Here is an 18,604-nt window from a genome sequence, read left to right as displayed (position 1 = left end):
ACAAATACGTTGCAATGGTAGAAAAAAAATTTATGTGCCTGAAAACTGTAAATACTGGGGGTACTTATTTATTTTTCAAAAAGAGGTACTTTATAAAAAAGGGTTGAGAAACACTAGGTTAGACCACGGGGGCTGGGAGCCTGCCAAGACCTGGAGAAAGGAGGGGGAGAGGGGAACAGAGCCACAGAGGAGGGAGAGCTGCAAGAGCCCCCCTTGGAGCCCCCCACTGCCCTGATGGATTGGAGTTGGCACCTGTGACCTGTTTATACCAGCAGGGGGAGCGGCCACAGAGTACGTGACAGGCTACGGACTTCCCCCAGGCTGTTAGGGCTCAGCACCAGCTGTGCCCACTCCCACTGCCCCCTGCTGTTAAGAGCAGTGTAGCGTCCCAACCAGCATCCCTGCAGTAACTGAGTCACCCTGGTGTCAGGGGAGCAGGGATTGGGACCCAGGACTCTCTCTCTGACTCTGGGAGGGGAACCCCATTTAAAATGTTAACTGGTCAAACTATGGTTAACCAACCCACCAGGTTGCCCAGTGGGGTTGGGGGGACTGCTCGGGCCAGGCTGGGCCAGGTGTTTCATCTGCATTCATAGACGCTTTCCAAAGTTGGGAAACCAGTGCAAGACACGACTGTCTCCCTGTGGCCCAGCCCCCATCCAGGCTGCGTTTATTCTCCCACATGGTATGGTGAGGGGTCTGGCCACACAGCTCCCACAGATGGGGGGACGAGTGGATGAGCAGGTGGTAGAGGGATGGATGGGACAATGGTAGAGGACTGTGGGCTAGGAGGGGAATGGACCCAGGACACCACTGTGGGGACAGTCAGACTGGGTTAGTTATGTAGCCGCTGCCCGTTGGTGTTGGCTGTGCCCTGCCCTGCTCCACGAGGCGGTGGATCACTATCTGGACCCTGTGCCATTCTGGGGGATGCCCAGAGGCTGATCAGGCCCCAAATACCCTGCCAGCCTGTACAAGGACTCACTTTCCAGTTCAAAGCCATGCCAGCCGTATGCCTCCGTCTTGCCCTCTGTCCCAAGGTGCCGGTACCACACCAGTGCCTGGCTGTTCCATTCTGCCACCATGAACTTCATCTCCCTGCAGCCCCAGGCCAGTGCCACCTGTGCCAATCGGGGAGGGGCAGGTCACCTGGAGTTGGGGGGGGGACTGGTTTGGAGTCAGAGTTTAGGGGACAGCCAATCTTCATTAACTCTAAACCTAATTCAGCCCTCACCAAGATCAATTCCCAATCTAGATACTCATCTACCCCAGTCCTAATGTTCCCGATCCTACATTCATACTAGCCCGAAAGATAATCCAGATTTCGCCATCTAACTCTAGACCAAACTCGTGCTCTCCAACCCCTAATCCACAACCCACCTTCAAAACCTCATTCTGATTCCACCTCTAACCTTAATCCAGATCTTAATCTAGATTATTGAAAGGCTTTATGGCTACCTAGCAGCACTGTGTGTTTCTCCTACATAGTGCCCTCTACTTAGAATAAAGCTTTACTAAGCAACACCTAAATTGTAGCTAAAATGATAAGGGATCATTATTGTTTCTTTACTTACAAGTTAAAGGAATATTGGTTTCATCACTTTCTGCTACCACATCTATAATGTTGATGTTGTCACAGGCCACATCTAATCCTAATACAGATGTCCCCAGCCAACCCTGACCCCATCTAGCCTTTAGCCATATTCTCACCGTTTTGCCCCAATCCTAAACTAGGACCAGGCCATTTAATCATCTGCATATTTTTTCTAACCATAATCCAAATCCAAACTCATTTGATCTAGCCCTGAGCAGTGTTCCCTCTAAACTGCAGCAGCCCAGCTTCAAAGGTGATTAATCAGCCCCACCCAGTCAGGGGCTCAGTGCATGGATCTGACTGACTGGGTGGGGCTGATTAATCACCTGTGAAGCTGGCTACCTCTCTCTAATACCGTGGTCACCAACAGGTCGATCATGAGGCCTCGACCAGTCGATTGTGAGGCGTCCTGTCTGCTCCGCCCTGCCCCCATTTCCCTCCCACCCCCAAGAAGCCCTACTATCTACCTCAAGTGAAAATGGAGGTAGTGTCAGCTTCCCAGGGATGGACAGAAGTCCCGCAGCTTAGTGCCACTTCAGCGATTCCGGAAGTAGCGCTAGCTGCTCTGCCGGGTGTACTGCGGGAGGGAGCATTGGCTCCCTGCACCGCACAGGAGGGGCGAGTCAGCCCCGGGGGAGGGGCGCGTGTGGGGCTTCCCAGCATGGGGTCGGCCTGGGGGCAGGCGCGCACGGGGTTTCCCTGCGCCGGGGGGTTGGCCCAGGGGCAGGCGCGCGCGGGGTTTCCCTGTGCTGGGGGGGTTGGCTCGGAGGCAGGCGTGCGCATGCATGGCTTCCCTGCGCCGCGGGTGGGTCAGCCCCAGGGCAGGCATGTGCTGGTTTCCCTCGGGGGGGGGTGGGATCCTGGGAAGCAGATGCAGGGGATTCTCTGCCTCCATTGGCACCCTACTCCCCAGCTACAGAACTCTGTCCCCAATCCCCTCCCCGAACACTGTCCCTGCTCTCCTGTCCCCAGCTACAGAACTCTGTCCCCACTCTCCTGTCCCCACTCCCATCCCCAGCTACAGAACTCTGTCCCCACTCCCCTGTCCCCACTCCCAGAACTATGTCCCCATTCCCCTGTCCCCAGCCACAGAATTCTGTTCCCCACTCCCCAAACTCTGTCCCCACTCTCCTGTCCCCAGCCACAGAAATCTGTTCCCACTCCCCTGTTCCCAGCTACAGAACTCTGTCCCTATTCATGTCCCCACTGGAACTCTGTCCCCTGCTGCAGAACCCTGTCCTCTGCCCTTCCAGCACCCTGTTCCCTCTCCCCTGCCCCCAGCCGCAGAACTCTGTCCCCACAAAATGTATAATTATAAATGCTTCATTTTAGATTTAAATAGCATGAATAAAAAACAGACCATTTATTTCATAACTATAAACACGTGATTTTAATTTTATACATTGCATAATTTAAAAATAAACTGTTTATCAGAGTGTGTAAGTAAAGGCTGGGGATAGCAAATGATGGACAGGAGAAGAATAGAGAGCGCGGGGCTTCAAGGAAGGGGTGGGGCCGTAGATCTTCGCCTGTTTGGAGATTTAAAAAGTGATCTTGGGTGTAAAAAGGTTGGAGACCATTGCTCTAATACTAGCCCTAATCCCAACCCAGACCACCTTTTTCACTGATCCCTAATCCCAATCTGGGCTATTTTAATCTAATCCCACCCGACTACATGCATTTTTAATCCTTTCCTAAATGAGAGATCCTTTATTTTACTAACCCATAATCCCAATAAAATGAAAACTACATTGTAATACAGATTGTATTTATTCTAAAATAATCCCAGTCTGAAATCAGTGTTTATTTAACCCTCTTCAGGACTACATTATCTAGCCCTAATCCCTATCCAGACTATTTAATCTATCCCCAATCCACACTTAGGCTATGTCTACACTGGCAGCTTCTTGTGCAAGAACTGTTTTGCGGTAGAGTTCTTGTGCAAAAACTCTTCCACAAGAGAGCGTCTACACTGGCATGTGCTTTTGCGCAAGAGCATCCATGGCAGTGTGAATGCTCTCTTGCGCAAGAAAGCTCTGATGGCCATTTTAACCATAGGGACTTCTTGCGCAAGAAATTCATGTTGCCTGTCTACACTGGCCTCTTCTGGAAGAGCTCTTGCGCAAGACGGCTTATTCCTCGTGGGGAGAGGAATAACTCTTCTGGAAGAAGCCCTGTTTTACAACACTGTACTGTAAATTTACTTGCACAAGAATGCACATGCAGTGTAGACAGCAGGCAAGTTTTTGCACAAGAACAGCTGTTCTCGTGCAAGAAGCTGCCAGTGTAGATATAGCTTTTCTGTATCTAGCCCTAATCTCAGTCCAGACATTGTAATCTATCACAGATTCTCTTCATTTAATCCCAATCCAATTCTAGTGGAAGGAAGTGGCACCCTGAAAACCTATCCCCTGGGGGCTGCTGCAACCTATTAGGAGGTGCCTAATCTCCCCTGGGATGGGGTGGATGAGGTGAAGGAGGTAGGGTTTTGCTGGACTCCACAACATTCCAACCCAAATCCCACACGACTCTCCAATCCCCTTCCCTCACTGGGGAGTTGGCCAGAGACTGTGGTGGGAGAAGGCAAAAATCTTACCTTAGCCACTTCATTTAACAGCTTCTTCCCGATTCCCTAGCTTGGGAAGCCAAAGCCCAGCAAAACAGTTACAGCTTGTTCAGGTCTATATGGGCCCTGACCACTCACCCCTCCTCCCCCAATCCACATCCTCCTCCACCCACAGCTCCCAAAAGTGGAGCAAACCTGGTGCTTCCTACAGAATAGCATTGCACACATTGTTGTGAGTGAGTGAGAAACTGGAGACTAGCCTTAAAATTTGACCCTGATCAAGTGACTCCTGATTGATACCAGATTGAGTGACAGGGGAACCAGCTCTGTGAAGTGACTTCGGACTGACTCTGTATTGAGCAAGAGGAACCAGCTCTGTGAACTCCAGTGGAGTGACACCTAATTGACACTAGGAAGTTTGCATTAGTAGAGCACAGCTTCCCTACAGGGGGGGTTGTCACATTTCCCTGCTTTGTGTTCCACATCCTAGTTGTCTGGCTCATTAACCACTGATAACCCCCCCCTCCCCCAGCAGATTTATTGCCATAACCTGAACAGACAGGGGAGGAGTCTTCTGGGGCTGTGAGATAGCAGCTGGCCTTAATCTTTGGCTAAGAAATCTCACAGTAGAAACCTTACTTCTCTCTTCATTCCAAGGCTGATTCTTGCTGTTTGCTCCACTCTGGTGTCAATCAGGACTCCACTGGAGTCACACTGGTGCTAATTCACTTCTGATTCACTCTGTTCTCCATCTTCCTCCCTCCCCCTCCTGATGGCTCACTCCCCAAAGGATGCAGCATGGCCCCTTACTTCTGAACTCAAAGACCACATATAGATTCTCCAGGAAGACAATGCGGCCAGTGTTCACACTTTAGGATGGATGAGGGGGAGGTCCACCACACAGGAGCTGGGGTCCAGGGCCGGATCAGTGAGAGGCATGTTTGGTCCTGGTTTAGGCTGGGACAACACTGCAATTGAACGGAGCTACTCTGGCTTCACACCAGTTTAGGATCCAGATCACTGGCTCCAGTGGTGACTCCTTGATTGACACCAAAGTGAATGAGATGGCAATTGACCACATTGACACCAGTGGAGTGACTCCTGATTACACCAGAGTGAGCGGGGAAAGCAGCCCTGTCAATGGATTGACTCCAGATTGACATCAGAGTGACTTTGAATCCTGATTGATCCCGGAGCGAGCAAGCTGGGACAAGCTGCTGAGAGCGATGAATTTGTTTACCTTATTTGCCTTCTTGTTCTGGGGCCAGTTCCACCAGAATACATTGGTAGAAGGGGTCACTTCCAAATCCCTTAGACCTCAGCACTATAGGGAGCAATTGAACAGAGAGGCAAAGGATGGAGGGAGTTTTTTGGAGGTGGAAGCAAGGATTCAGGGGTCAAGGAGGAATCTGGGGGAATGTAAGGAATCAATTGGGGGTGAATTTTGGGGGGACGATTTGGGGGAGGTTTCTGAGGAAAGCTGGGGAGGTCAAAATGAGTTTTACCTCTTTGGCTCACCCTGGGCATTGATTTTGTTTTGATCTCCTTCAGCAGGTTATGATGTTCAGCAATCTCCTGTGGGGAAAAAACAGAATCAGAGACCCTAGAAATGAGTGAGACTCAGTATGGGGGGAGCTCTACGCTGTGGGGCTAGTTAGATCAATGAGAAGTGTAGGGATGGCTGGCAAAGGCAAGGCATCGAGGATTAATAGAGCAAGACGGAGCACAGCTGATTCTTCCCTTCTGAGGATACTAAAGTGCAAAGCAATGCCAAAGACCCACCGGAGAAGCAAGGAAGGGAACTCCAGAGTCTCAATACCCCCAGCAGGCCCATGGACACATACACACAGATCATAGCCATGATTCGGTCACAGTCAGCAATCTGGGCTGGGCAGATGATGCACTCCATGGCCAAGCAGGACCAGCAGGTACAGGATGTGACCGTTCAGCCTCCTGCCCTGAAATCTATTTAGCACAGTAATTTACACAGTCTGTGCTCCCAGCCAACACCTCCCCTGCTATGGCCTGGCAAATCCTGCCTACGTGCCCCCAGCACTGTGGATGGGCATGATGCCAGGATCTGGCTGCCTGGGGGAAATCCCACCTCTGGGAGTTTTGGGGGAAGGGAGGCAAGCAGCTACTGGGCAACATGTTAGGGTGAATGTTCCCTCACAAACCACTTATTCCCCCTTGGGCCTGATAAGCCGCTGCCAGCCAGTGCAGTTACAAGGACACAAACACTCGCCAGGTTAAGGAGGGGAAATCAGCGCTGAGAGTTGCTCCAGCCTGTGGATACTAATGAGATGTGAGTCAGGATTCCTGGGTTCTCGGGAAGCAGAGCGGGGTGTGGTGGGTTAAAACCCACAGATCTTGGCTTCCAGCCCTCACCCCCCTCCCAGAGCCAGAAAAAAAAAACCCAGGCATCATGGCTCCCAACTCCCCTGCTCTAACCGCGAGGTCTCATTCCCCTTCCAGAAGCGGGGAGAGAACCCAGGCCTCCATGGTCTCAGAAATCAGCAGACTCTCTCCACCGCTCCTTTTTTGCCCACAATAAAGATGGCGCCTGTGGCCTCAGGGGCTACTGTCACGTGGACAATGCTACCGCGCAATGCATTGTGGGTTGCCGGGAATTTCCCTGCTTCGTGCATGTGGACTCAAAAGTATTTTATCCGGCGGAGGAGGCAGTGGTGTTCTTAGTGGAGGTGACTTTCGGGGGTCCGGGAAGGGGGTTCGGTGGGGTGGGATGATGAGGGACGCCCTCCTCGTGGAGCCAGGCGTGGGGATTATGGGCGAAAGGATCGTGAAGTTGGCCTGAGAGCTGAGCCCAGCCGTTCTGGGATGAATCGATGAATCAGAGATTGAGTCATGAAATCAGTTCTGGTCTGGCTCCCGCTTAGAAATGGGAGTTGGAGGGGGTGGGATGACATTGAGGTGAAAATCCGAGAAGTTCCGGTTAGTAGAAGCTTTGAGATCCGGGTAGTTCCGATCCATGGAATGTTGAGATCCGCGGGTTTCCAGTCCACAGAACTTTGAGATCCCCGGGATTCCAGTTTGTAAAATGTTGTGGGTCCACTGAGGGTTCTGATCTATGGAGCCATGAGTTCCGCAAGGGCTCGATCCATGGAATACCGGGGATCTGTGAGGATCTGGTCCGTGAAACGTTAAGATCCAAGGTGTTCAGTTCCATGGAACATTGAGATCTGTGGGGTTCTGGTGCATGGAATGTTATGATCTATGGGGTTTCGGTCCGTGAAATGTGATCCACAGGGTTCCAGTAGGTGGAATGTTGCAGTCCACTGAGGGTTTTGATCCATGGAGCATTGTGTTTACTCCTTGGAAAACTGATATCCATGGGTTCTGGGCTGTGGAACGTCGAGAATCACGGGGTTCCAGTCTTTGGAACATTAAGATCTGCAGGGTTCCGGGCCAGGGAATATTGAAATCCACCGAAGATTCTGATCCATGGAGTTTTGGTGGGGCGGGGTTTCCTTTACATTGACTCTCGAGATCCACAGAGCCGGGGGAGGGGGTAAGAGACTCGGACCGTGGAACATGTCGGGGTAGCAGCAGTGCCCGTGTAGGACCGCTCTCGGGCCAGGTCCCATCTGCGCCCGGTGCTGTAGGAACACCGAGAGAATCCACTCACCGGTGGGACAAGTGACAATAAATGGAGACAAACAGACGAGGGGGGGGGACACAATCGTGTTTTTCGGGGGGGGGGCTGGTTTCTGGGAGTTGACATCGAGGCTGTCATGGCAGGCCGCGTCGCCTGAAGGGGGCATCAGAATCAGGGGGAGGGGGAATGGAGGCAAAGAAGGGAGAGGTTCGCTCCCCTCCCATATGATGGAAAAATCATCGAGGGTGGGTTCTGAAATGAATCTTGGTCTGTAGAAGGGTGGACTGTGGGGCTGAGGCAGAGCACGGTCTGAATTTTGAATGGGATGGGAGGGGTTTGAGGGTTATGTGGGGGGGTCTGTCTGGGCACTGGGAACCTGGCTGCAGCAGGTTGCAGGGACTGCTGGGGCAGGGCAGAAAGGGTTAAACAATTCAGCGCGAGCCTTTTCCTGGGGCTATTTTAGTTTCTTCAGAGAGGCGTGGCTAAGGATAAACTTTAACTCTCCCTCTGTCCAGCCTTGGTTCATCCTGGACTAGTCCGTTGTGTCTTCATGGTGGGGGAGTTGCATATTTTTGAGTGGGTGGGCTTGTTGCCTGGCTGTATCCCATTAAAGATGGGGCTGGACACTCCCCTCCTTTCCTAAAGCATTTCAACTTTTTTTCAGGAACACCCCCCTTACCTGTGTCCAGAATGGTAGGGCCCGTCAGCCCTTTCTTCCCCTTGCCATTGGAAGGAACCATTGTACAAAACGAGTGGGAGGAGGAGCACCCCAAGTGTTTGTGTGTGTTTGTCTGTATGGATGGCCTATTGTGGGGAGGGGGGCTTCCCACTCACTGAGGGCGGGGTGTGGCCCTTAAACCTTGAGCTACTGGGAGGGTCTTTAAGGCATTCTCCCCGCTCCCCCCCCGACACACACTTGGTAGGAATGGTATGGCCCAGCCTCTGCCTTTCCTGCCCTGGGGCATCGTGGAACGTTCTGTGAACGTCGTAGGGGGCGGGGACAGGAGGAAGGCTGAGGGAGGGATGACCCGGGGAGACAGGCGGGGTGGGGGAACGTGAGGAGGCAGGGAAGAGTGGTGTGTGGTGGACAGGGGGAGAAGGTGTGGAGGCAGGCGAGGGAGGCAGAGATGGGTATGGGGGGGACAGGTAGGGAGAAGGTGGGGGAGGACAGACAGGGTGAGGGTGAGGCAGAGAAGGAAGGCAGGGGAGACAGGTGGTGATAGTTTGGGGAGGCAGAGAGGGAAGGAATGGGGGGTGGAAAAGGTTCAGCTGTGGGGAGGGAAAGGGGACAAGGTGGCCTCCATCCCTACGCACAGAGGCTCAGTCCCCTCTTCCGTATGACTCAGCGACCCCCACCTGCTCCTTGGATCTGTGCTAACACCTGCCCTCCACCCCTCCCCCAGCAGGGGAATATTGAGTGTCACTGGCTGGGTGTGGGTATGTCCCCAAATTCCCCATGCAGTCACTTACCCACTCCTCCCAGCAGCTCTCTCGCCCCTGGGGATGCCCCCCCATGGAGCCAGTATTAAAAAGCATGGGACTTTGATGTCTCTCTGGTGTAGGAGGGGATAGTGCAAAGATGCACACTTCCAGTCCCCATCCCTGCTCTAACCCATCAGCCCCCACTTTCATTCCAGAGCCAGATGCCTAAACTCCCAGCCCCCCTCCCACTCTAGCCAATAGCTGCTATTTTTCTAACACAAGCAGTATTGTCCCCATCATCAGGTGTCTGTATTTTGGACCTTGCTATGTTGAATAAAGGTGAATTAATTTTAGGACTGGAAACTGGTGGTTGCTTAGGGACTAAGTTTTGTGACCTGGTTACATTCACTATGGGCAACAGTTGATGCTCACAACCTGTAGTATAAACTCTTAAGGTCTGCTTATTTCCCAAAGCAGAAGAAAATTCTGATCAACGTCAGGGAGGAAAAATACAGACAGAAAAAATGTGAATGAGAATTGGGGGTTCTTTAAAAAACATTGATTAGATCCTTCCCTCCCCCAAAACGTTAAGTTTTTACAGTTATGAGAGAGAAGTAGATTTGGCTAATTTGGAGTCCATGATTAAATGAAGGCAGCAGTGAGAAATAAAAAGAAAGCAAAGTACGACAATTGGAGGAAAGGAGAAATTAGAAGTTATGAAGTGTAGAAAATTGGTATGGGAGGCTAACAACATAAAGGAAAAACCATGTCTGGCAGGGCTAACTGGAATACAGGTTTTTTTTTCTTTTTTGAAGTTGTGTTAGGAATAGAAGAAACTGGAGCAATGGTGCAGGCCCTTTACTAGAAAAAAAGGCTTTGTCTACACTGCAGGGTTTTTGTACAAGAAACTTTTTGCAGAAGAGATCTTCCGCAAAAACTTCTTGTGCAAAAGCATGTCCACACCTCAAAAGTGCATCGCAAAAGCAATGTGCTTTTGCACAAGAGAGTATCCACACTGCATGGACACTCTTATGCAAGAAAGCTCTGATGGCTATTCACTTTTTCTAATGGGCTTATTCTGCGCAAGAAACCCCTGTTGAGCGTCCACACACACCTTTTTGAATAAGAACTCTTGTGCAAAAAGGAGTTATTCCTCGTAGGAAGAGGTATACGTACACCGCAAAAAGCCCTCTGTTCTGCTGTTTTACTGTAAATTTTCTTGCACAAAAATGCACTTGAGGTGTGGAAGCTCTGCGGATTTTTGTGCAAAAATGGCTGGTTTTGTGCAAAAACCCTGTAGTGTAGACATAGCCAAAGAGTAAAACCATTAAGAATGATGAAAAGAAGGTAGAAGTGGTCAATAACATTGGTGTTCTGTGTTTGGGAAGAAGCAGGATGATGCATCCATGCAGAATGGAATAACTTAAATCCAAGAATCCACAGAGAGTTGGCCAAGGAAGGTCTCTGGCTTGCCAATGTTGATATAAAATAAATGTTGCAAGGCTAGGGAAATATTAGAAGAGTGATGATGTTGTGTAAGAAAGGGCAAGTGGGACGACTTTGAAGTAGGCCCTTTAGCTGCTATGGGAATCACCTCACCCATCTAGTCACTGGAGTTGGGATTCAAAATATAGAGCAATGCAATTACCAGTACTGCGCCTGGGATGCGGATGAAGCATTCCCTAATGGACAGACTTTGTCCGAGGCGAAAGTACCCTTGCATAGTGGGGAGGAGGGTCCCAAGCAATCCTGCAGGGTTCTGGGCCTGACGCTATGTGGCATTTTTCTCAATGGATCCAAACATTGGTGTGACATTGTGGTGTGTAGGAACAGTGGAAGATTAGCATAGCGGGGAATAGCGAAGGGGCCTGGACCAGCCTACAGAGGTGTACCAAATGTCTGATTAATCTGGTAGGATTTAGACTAGAATTTCTAGGAAAAAGAGGGGTATCTGGAATCCTGTTACCTTTTTCCAAACCTTGACCCCTCTCGCCAGCCCTTACCTTTACCTGACCCTTATTTTGGATTTCACTCTAACCTGCATTTTCACCTTAGCATTAATCTTTGGCCTTACCCTAACTCTTATTTCTGATTTCACCTTAACCTGCAATTTCACTGTAATAGTTATTTCTGATTTCATCCTAACCTTTAACGTCTCCTTAACTTTTATCTTTGATTTCACCCTAATCTGCAATTTCACCTTAACAAGCAAGTTCACCTTAATGCTAACATGCAATATCACCCTAACCTGCAGTTTCACCTTAACACTTATCTCTAATTGTCACCCAGCTCTAGGGAACAGCTGGAATGGAGCCGATCTTGGACACCGGACTGGATCTTCCCCTGAGTCAGGAGAGCTTCTCCGATTTATGGAAAACACTGTAAGTATTAGGTGGGGGTAAATCCCCTCACTCCCTGCCCCCCCTCCAAATTGTTAGCTTCCGCCATTGGTCCTCCCTGGGCTTCACCCTCCTACCCTGGCATAATCTTTCCTCTCCATCTCAACCGCCCCCTTGCCTGCCCCCCAGGCCACCACCCTGTCCCAACCACACCATCATCCCCACTGACAGGTCCCACACTCTTTGAACTTTAGATGTGAGCTCAGAGAGGGTACAGGCTGAGCGGGGTTCATCTTGCATGGGCAGGAGGGCAGCCTGGATAGCCCCCCCCCCCCCCCGGTACATTTTTTCTTTTTCTGTCTTTCAGTAGCCCCCTGGCAGAAGAGTACCTGGTGAAGCCTGCGGAACCGGTGAGCCAGGAGCTGTTTGTAAGTGCTGGTGTCCAGTGGGGTGGATAGGAGACAGGAATCAGCCCACCTTTCCCAGTTTGAGCACCAGACCCCAGAAGAGGGGTTGGGTGCATTACCATGCTGGGGTCTGGGGCTGTGGTTGAGTGTGGGGGAACGGGAAAAGAAGGGGTGCACCGAGGGGCTCGGCTGGCTGGATCTGATGGGTGGGGCTAGGTTGAGGGGCAAGCAGGGGACAGAGGTACCAGGAGCAGGGGCAGACCTGGAGTGTAGCACTAACCATTCATCATGTCTCCCTCGCAGACCCTACCTGACATGAGCCTGGGCCTGTCTGGCTCTGCAGACTCCTCCCTCCTACTTCCGCAGGCTGGGCACAGCTATGAAAGTTGGGATCTCCCTTGCCTGGCCCTGGAGCCACCGCCCACCTCCTCCACCGTCCCCTCCACTGAAGATTACGCCGGGGAGCACGACTTTCAACTGGCCTTCCAGCAGTCAGGGACTGCCAAGTCCGTCACATGCACCGTACGGACGGGGGGGGCATTGCAAGGAAGATGGAGGATGAGTAACCCAACTGAGCCCCCACCCCATTTCCCTGCTGCACAGTACCCCTAGCACTTCCCTGGGGTAACCCTGCCTGCTGGGGAAGAGCAACCCCTGCTGAGGCCCCGCACCGCTCCTTGCCCCACAGCGCCTCCTAGCACCACCCTGGGGCCAGCCCTGCTTGCTAGAGGAGAGCACCCCCTGCTGAGCCCCTCCCTGTCCCACAGTTCTTCCTAGCGCTGCCCTGGGGTCTGTCAGGGCAGAGTGTCCTCTGCTAAGTCCCACTCTCCCTCTCTGCCCCCCTGTAGTATTCCCCAGATCTGAACAAGCTCTTCTGTCAGCTGGCGAAGACCTGCCCGGTGCAGATCAAAGTGTCCAGCCAGCCCCCGCCCGGCTCTGTCATCCGGGCCACGGCTGTCTACAAAAAATCAGAGCATGTGGCTGAAGTGGTGAGACGCTGCCCGCACCATGAGCGCTCCGCAGACTACAGTGACGGTGAGGCAGCACAGCCTGGGGGGATGACAACCAGCAAAACTCCCTGCTGCAGGGGATGGGAGACTGGGCTGGAGGGATCTCGGGATGCAGAGGGGGCTCTGATCTATGGGAGAAAAAGGCTGGATGCTGGGGAGGGGGGCCCAGAGGTGTCTCCTCTTGAGCTGCTCCCTTGTTTCTCTGGACAGGGGTCGCCCCAGCCCAGCACCTGATCCGCATAGAAGGGAACCATCAGGCCTATTACCGCGATGACGAGAACACCAAGCGCCAGAGCGTTACGGTGCCCTATGAGACACCCCAGGTACCAGGACACGGGTCCTGTCCCCTCCAGGGGGCACCAGCTCCCACCCAGCCCTAGGGGAGGGATTGACTCATTTAGGGGGGCAGGGAATGGGGCATGGAGCCTGTCTCCTTTAGGGGGCGCTGCTCTCACATGGCCCCAGGCAGGGACTGTGTGGCTCGGGGGGAGCGGGGGCAGAAAATGGGGCACTAGATTTGTCCCCTCTAGGGGGCGCTGGTGCCCACCTGCCTCTAGGGCAGGGACTGGCTGGCTCAGCGGGTGGGGAGTGGGGCAGGGTCCTGTCCCCTCTAGGGGATGCCAGACTAATTGTAATTCCATTTCTTCCCTGCAGGTGGGGTCTGACTGCATCACTGTGCTTTACAACTTCATGTGTAACAGCTCTTGCATGGGGGGAATGAACCGCCGCCCCATCCTGGCCATCATCACTCTGGAGAGCAAGAAGTAAGTGCCCCCCCAGTGCTGCCCTAGGCAGCCTGCCCCATTGTCTCATGCCGGGGCCAAGCTATCTCCCCTCTGGGGCCAGAGCTTGGGAGAGAACTGGGCAGCCCCGCACAACCTCTGAATGCCCAGTCAGCCATGGGGCATTGGGGAGCTGTTGGGCTGGGGGCCAGGACTCTGGGTTCTCTCCCTGTCTCTGGGAGGGGAATGGGAGCTGGTGGTTAGAACAGGGGGATCAGGAGCCAGGACTCTGGGGTTTCTGTTTGTTTCTAATGTCTCTCCTCTGACCTCCTGGCACAGCGGGCAGCTCCTGGGGCGCCGATGCTTTGAGGTTCGAGTGTGCGCCTGCCCCGGGCGGGACCGCAGGACGGAGGAGGAGAATCACCGCAAAAAATTGTCTTGCCGGGCCCTGAGCGGAAGCGTGGTCCTCAAAGAGAGCAAAGCCAAGAGGAGTGAGTGTGGGGGAAGGCCCAAGGGATCCGAGTAGGAAAGCGGAAGGGAGCGTGGGGGGTTTTGAGGAGGCAGAACCGAAGGGGTAGATGAGAGGAAGGGCCAAGAGTGAAGGGAGATGGGGCTCCTGATGGTCAGGGCCAATAGGGACTTGCCCCAATGGGAGTGAATATCATTAATTCAGCATAGTGATAGAAATGTAGCCGTGTTAGTCTGGTGTAGCTGAAACAAAATACAGGACTATGTAGCACTTTAAAGACTAACAAGATGGTTTATTAGATGATGAGCTTTCGTGGGCCAGACCCACTTCCTCAGATCAAATAGTGGAAGAAAATAGTCACAACCATAAAGTGCTACATAGTCCTGTATTTTGTTTCACCATTAATTCAGCAGCAATTGCATATCAAAGCTGAAATCAACCCAGCCAGATTAGCCATGTCCCCTACATCCCTACCCCCACTGTTGGCTCCGCTCCACTTGGGAGCCTCCCACATACATACCTCTCTTGGTCCCATCCCTCCACTAGCCCAGTTTCTAGTCGGCACTGGAATGGTGCAGAAGCTGGCTTGGTGATTTGCACTCCAAGGTCAGACTGTCTGCCTCCAATGAGGTTCTTAGCCAATCAACAAGCTGCTTAATTAATTGAAAACCACATGGGGCTCTAATGAATAGTTCTATAGATCTAGGTGTGAACAGAGCCACTAGTACTCATGCAGTATTAAGGACATACTTACAAACCTTAGATAAATCTTATGCTGTACAGAGAGCTATATAGTGATAGAAATGAGAGAGCTATATAGTCTATGCTCTTCAAATTCCCCCTCATTCTCAATGTAGAGAGAGATGCACAGGCTTCTTCCTCCCCCAGGGTAGTAATAGCTAATGGGTTTACTACTAAACAAAAGGGATTTTTAAGTACTAGCAGATTTACCTGGTGTTGCTCGGGTCTTTAACTCAATTAATTGTTTTTGTTTTTAAATCAAAGGAAAACATACATGCTTTATTGAAATGATTGTATTTTTCAAAAATACAGTGCTGTTTTTATTAAATTCATTTAATTTTTATTTGGGATTTTTTTTTTAAATTGATGGCTAAAATTTGTCCATTTAATTTTGTTTTTGTAAAATGTTTAAGTAGGAATTCCATTAAATTTCAGTGGTTACATTGGGGGGAGGAGAACCATCTGCCCCCCCCCCTCCACTGCTGTCTCTAAAGCTGGCTCCCCGCATTTACCAGCTCCCGCCTACTCCCGCCCTGCACTGCTACCTCATCAGTTAATCTTGTACACGTTTACACGTTCACACCTACAGTTACGGAATAAATATTGGAAAATATCATTAAACGTTCTGTTTGCTTCACCCATGCAAAGCAATGATCAATTATTTCCATCACTAATAGAAACTGACAAATCGGCAAAGTCAAGTCAATATCCTTGAATCAGACTGAGCATGTTTGGAATATTTGGCTTTGGGAATATTGTTGACCGGGTGGTGCCAACAATATGTATTGCTGGCAGTTATAAACTGGTTTGTTTTTTTGAAGCTTGGTGAATATTTGAGGGACCCTTCTCCATCATTTCCTGCAATAATGACAAAAAGAAATTGATCCAAACTGGTGCAAATGTTCAAAAACCCTAATTTTCATCACTGTGAAAAAGTGAGATAAAAATTGGCATGAATGTGAGATAAAAATTGTAATGAAACCCCCCCTAATTTTTTCCACTGTGAAAGAGGGGAGTGGAGGCCAGTGGGTTAGAGCAGGGGGGCTGGGAGCCAGGACTCCTGGGTTCTCTCCCTGTATCTGGCAGAGCAGTGCGGGGGGGGGGAGGGGGCTGGTGGTTAGAGGAGAGGGCTGGGAGTAGACCTGGGTTACTTTCCCCAGCATGGGGCAGAGTGATTTCCCAGTGAGTGTTACATATGCTCTACCTTCCCCTTAGCTCTCCAAGCCACCACGGAGGCATCTGAGAACCCTAAGAAGCGGACCGTGTCCTCCGACAAAGAGGTCTTCTGCCTCGAAGTGAGTCCTGGTGGAGAAGTTTGGGGCTCAGGACTCCTGGGTTCTCTTCCTGGCTCAGGAAGGAGAGTGGGGGCTGATAGATTAGAGCAGGGGGCTCTGGGAGCCAGGACTCCTGGGTTCTCTCTCTGGCTCTAGAAGGGGTTTGAAGGGTGTTGGGACTGTAGCCTTTTGGATCCAGGAGCCTTTTGGATCCAGGGTTCTGATGGGAGGGGCAGGGTTGACTATGAGGGACCCAACCTTACACGCAGTAGGCTGGGTCGGCAGTTTGTGTGCTGAGGGGATGCTAGGAATGGGAGATCAGACTGCTGTGGAGGGGAACAGTGGTAGACAGGTGCATGTGATATGGGGGAGGAGGTTTGGGAGAGTGGTTGGACTGATCTGGGGGGAGGGATTTGGTTCTGGGCCCGGGTTTCTCCAGTCTTAGGGTATGTCTACACTACCCCGCTAGTTCGAACTAGTGGGGGTAATGTAGTCATCCGCAGTTGCAAATGAAGCCCGGGATTTGAATTTCCCAGGCTTCATTTGCATGAAGCCGGACAGCGCCATTTTTAAATGCCAGCTAGTTCGGACCCCGTGCTGCGCGGCTACACGCGGCACGGACTAGCTAGTTCGGATTAGGCTTCTAATCCACAAGGTGGAACGTGGTGTACAGCTAGTTCAGATTAGAAGCCTAATCCGAACTAGCTAGTCCGTGCCGCGTGTAGCCGCACGGCACGGGGTCCGAACTAGCCGGCATTTAAAAATGGCGCCGGCCGGCTTCATGCAAATGAAGCCCGGGAAATTCAAATCCCAGGCTTCATTTGCAACTGCGGATGACTACATTACCCCCCTAGTTCCAACTAGCGGGGTAGTGTAGACATACCCTTAGGGTGTGATATATGGGAATAGATCTGCCTTAGACAGTCTTGGTGGGGTGAGGTTTGTCTGTCTGTTGTGTGCTAGTGGAGTGAGGATTGGTCTGTCTGGGGAAGGTATGAACCCCGCCATTTCGTTCCTCCCCACTCCCTAGGTTCATGGGCGCGAAAACTACGAGATGCTGAAGAAAATCAACAATGCCCTGGAGGTGGCGGCTGCGAGGCCGCAGGGGGAGCTGGAGACTCAGAGGAACCCCAAGGCGTGAGTGTCACCCCCAAGTAGAAAGGGAGCAGGGTATCCATCTGGCTGCACCACAGGAAGGTCTTCCCCTTGGTAGAAGGAGATGGGGCCTAGCTGTCCTCTTGGGGAGGGGGTCTGACTGCCCCATGGGAGGCTCCCCTATCCCCATGCCTCATGGAAAGAGGGCAGACCCTGGCTTGACTCGGAGGGCAGGTCCTTGCTTGAAAAGGGGTGGGATTCAGTTCTACCCTTGTGGGCCAGATCCTGCTGGGTTCTCCTCTTGCTCTGAGAGGGGAGGGGTATCTAGTGGTTCGAGCAAGGGGCTAGGAACCAGGACTCATGGGTTCTCTCCCCAGCTCCAGGAAGGGAATGAGGGCTGGTGGATTAAAGTGGGGGAGAGGGGGCTAGGAGCCAGGACTCCTAGGTTCTCTCCCTGGCTCTGAATCTCTTCTCCCTCTCCCCTGTGGCAGGTGGTTGAAGACCCGGAAGGAGCGGGGGGATGGGCCGCTGCCTCAAAGTGGGAAGAAACTGCTGGTGAAGGAAGAGGATTCAGAGTAAATTCCTCCACACCCGCCCCCCTCCCCCATCCTATCTGCACTCAGCTAAGTTTCACTGCCACTTTTGGACAGAGTAGTTTTTTTCTATTAAATCTCTCCTCTCCCAGGGAGGAGGCTCAGCCCCTACGGTTCCTCTTCCCCTAGCACTGGGGCTCCCCCCTTCTCAGGATTGTGGGGAGGAAAGATTGGTGCCATCCTACTGAGGACCCCCGGCCCCTTGGGGGCTCTAACTCCACCCACAGGCCCTGTGGTGAACCCGCTCCCTATTGTCCCCGTCTCCTGCGCCGCTCTCTATGCCCGTCCCTTCTGGCGAACTTTTGTACCAACTTTTATACAATAAATCTAGCTTTTTCTTAGCTGCCTCCTCCCCTGCCATGTGTGTGAGACTGCGGGGAAAGGGGTCCCAAACCAGCTGGGAGCAGGGACTCAGTCTCAAACAGTTTTGGTGCCACTTGGGGTCTGGTCTTCTGCCCCAACAGTATTAATCCCGGGTGCACTGGGCTGAAGACACACAGCAGCCTTGCTGGTATCACTGAGATGCGGGGGAGCCACTGGGCCCTGCACCCCCATTCGCAGCCAGATGTGACTCTAAGCTGGCAGGTAGAACAGAAGGTTTATTAGTCGGCAGGGACACAACGTAGAACAGACTTGTCGGCACGGGAAGCAGGAACAGTCAGGACAATCAGTCTTGGGGAGAGGGGTCCCAGAGCCAGGGCCCTGGCCCCCTCCCCAAGCCAATGAGACTGACCCACACCCAGCTCTTGGTCCTAG

At 52.1% G+C, this 18,604-nt stretch overlaps 1 protein-coding gene and 1 pseudogene across 5 annotated transcripts; one reads left to right on the top strand and one right to left on the bottom strand.

Annotated features, from left to right (window-relative positions):
- Positions 1-441: 441 nt before the first annotated feature.
- LOC142819713 (thialysine N-epsilon-acetyltransferase-like) lies at positions 442-6,779 on the bottom strand (annotated as a pseudogene).
- Positions 6,737-18,189, top strand: TP53 (tumor protein p53). 5 transcript variants are annotated; one of them, XM_075907750.2, is made up of 11 exons: positions 6,737-6,862; positions 11,488-11,579; positions 11,908-11,947; positions 12,248-12,466; positions 12,793-12,979; positions 13,165-13,277; positions 13,609-13,718; positions 14,016-14,167; positions 16,102-16,181; positions 17,191-17,297; positions 17,747-18,189. In XM_075907750.2, the coding sequence occupies exons 2-11, from the start codon at positions 11,506-11,508 to the stop codon at positions 17,832-17,834; spliced, it is 1,170 nt and encodes a 389-aa protein (XP_075763865.2). In that variant the 5' UTR covers positions 6,737-6,862; positions 11,488-11,505; the 3' UTR covers positions 17,835-18,189. The 5 variants fall into 5 exon arrangements, with proteins under 5 accessions (XP_075763865.2, XP_075763863.2, XP_075763864.2 ...); XM_075907748.2 differs by having other exon boundaries at positions 11,908-11,965; XM_075907749.2 differs by having other exon boundaries at positions 11,905-11,947.
- The last annotated feature ends 415 nt before the right edge of the window (positions 18,190-18,604 follow it).

Source organism: Pelodiscus sinensis, chromosome 22 (genome assembly GCF_052426305.1).
Source record: "Pelodiscus sinensis isolate ZL-2025 chromosome 22, ASM5242630v1, whole genome shotgun sequence".
NCBI classification, from domain to species: domain Eukaryota; kingdom Metazoa; phylum Chordata; order Testudines; family Trionychidae; genus Pelodiscus; species Pelodiscus sinensis.
This window is presented reverse-complemented; position numbering and strand designations above follow the sequence as displayed.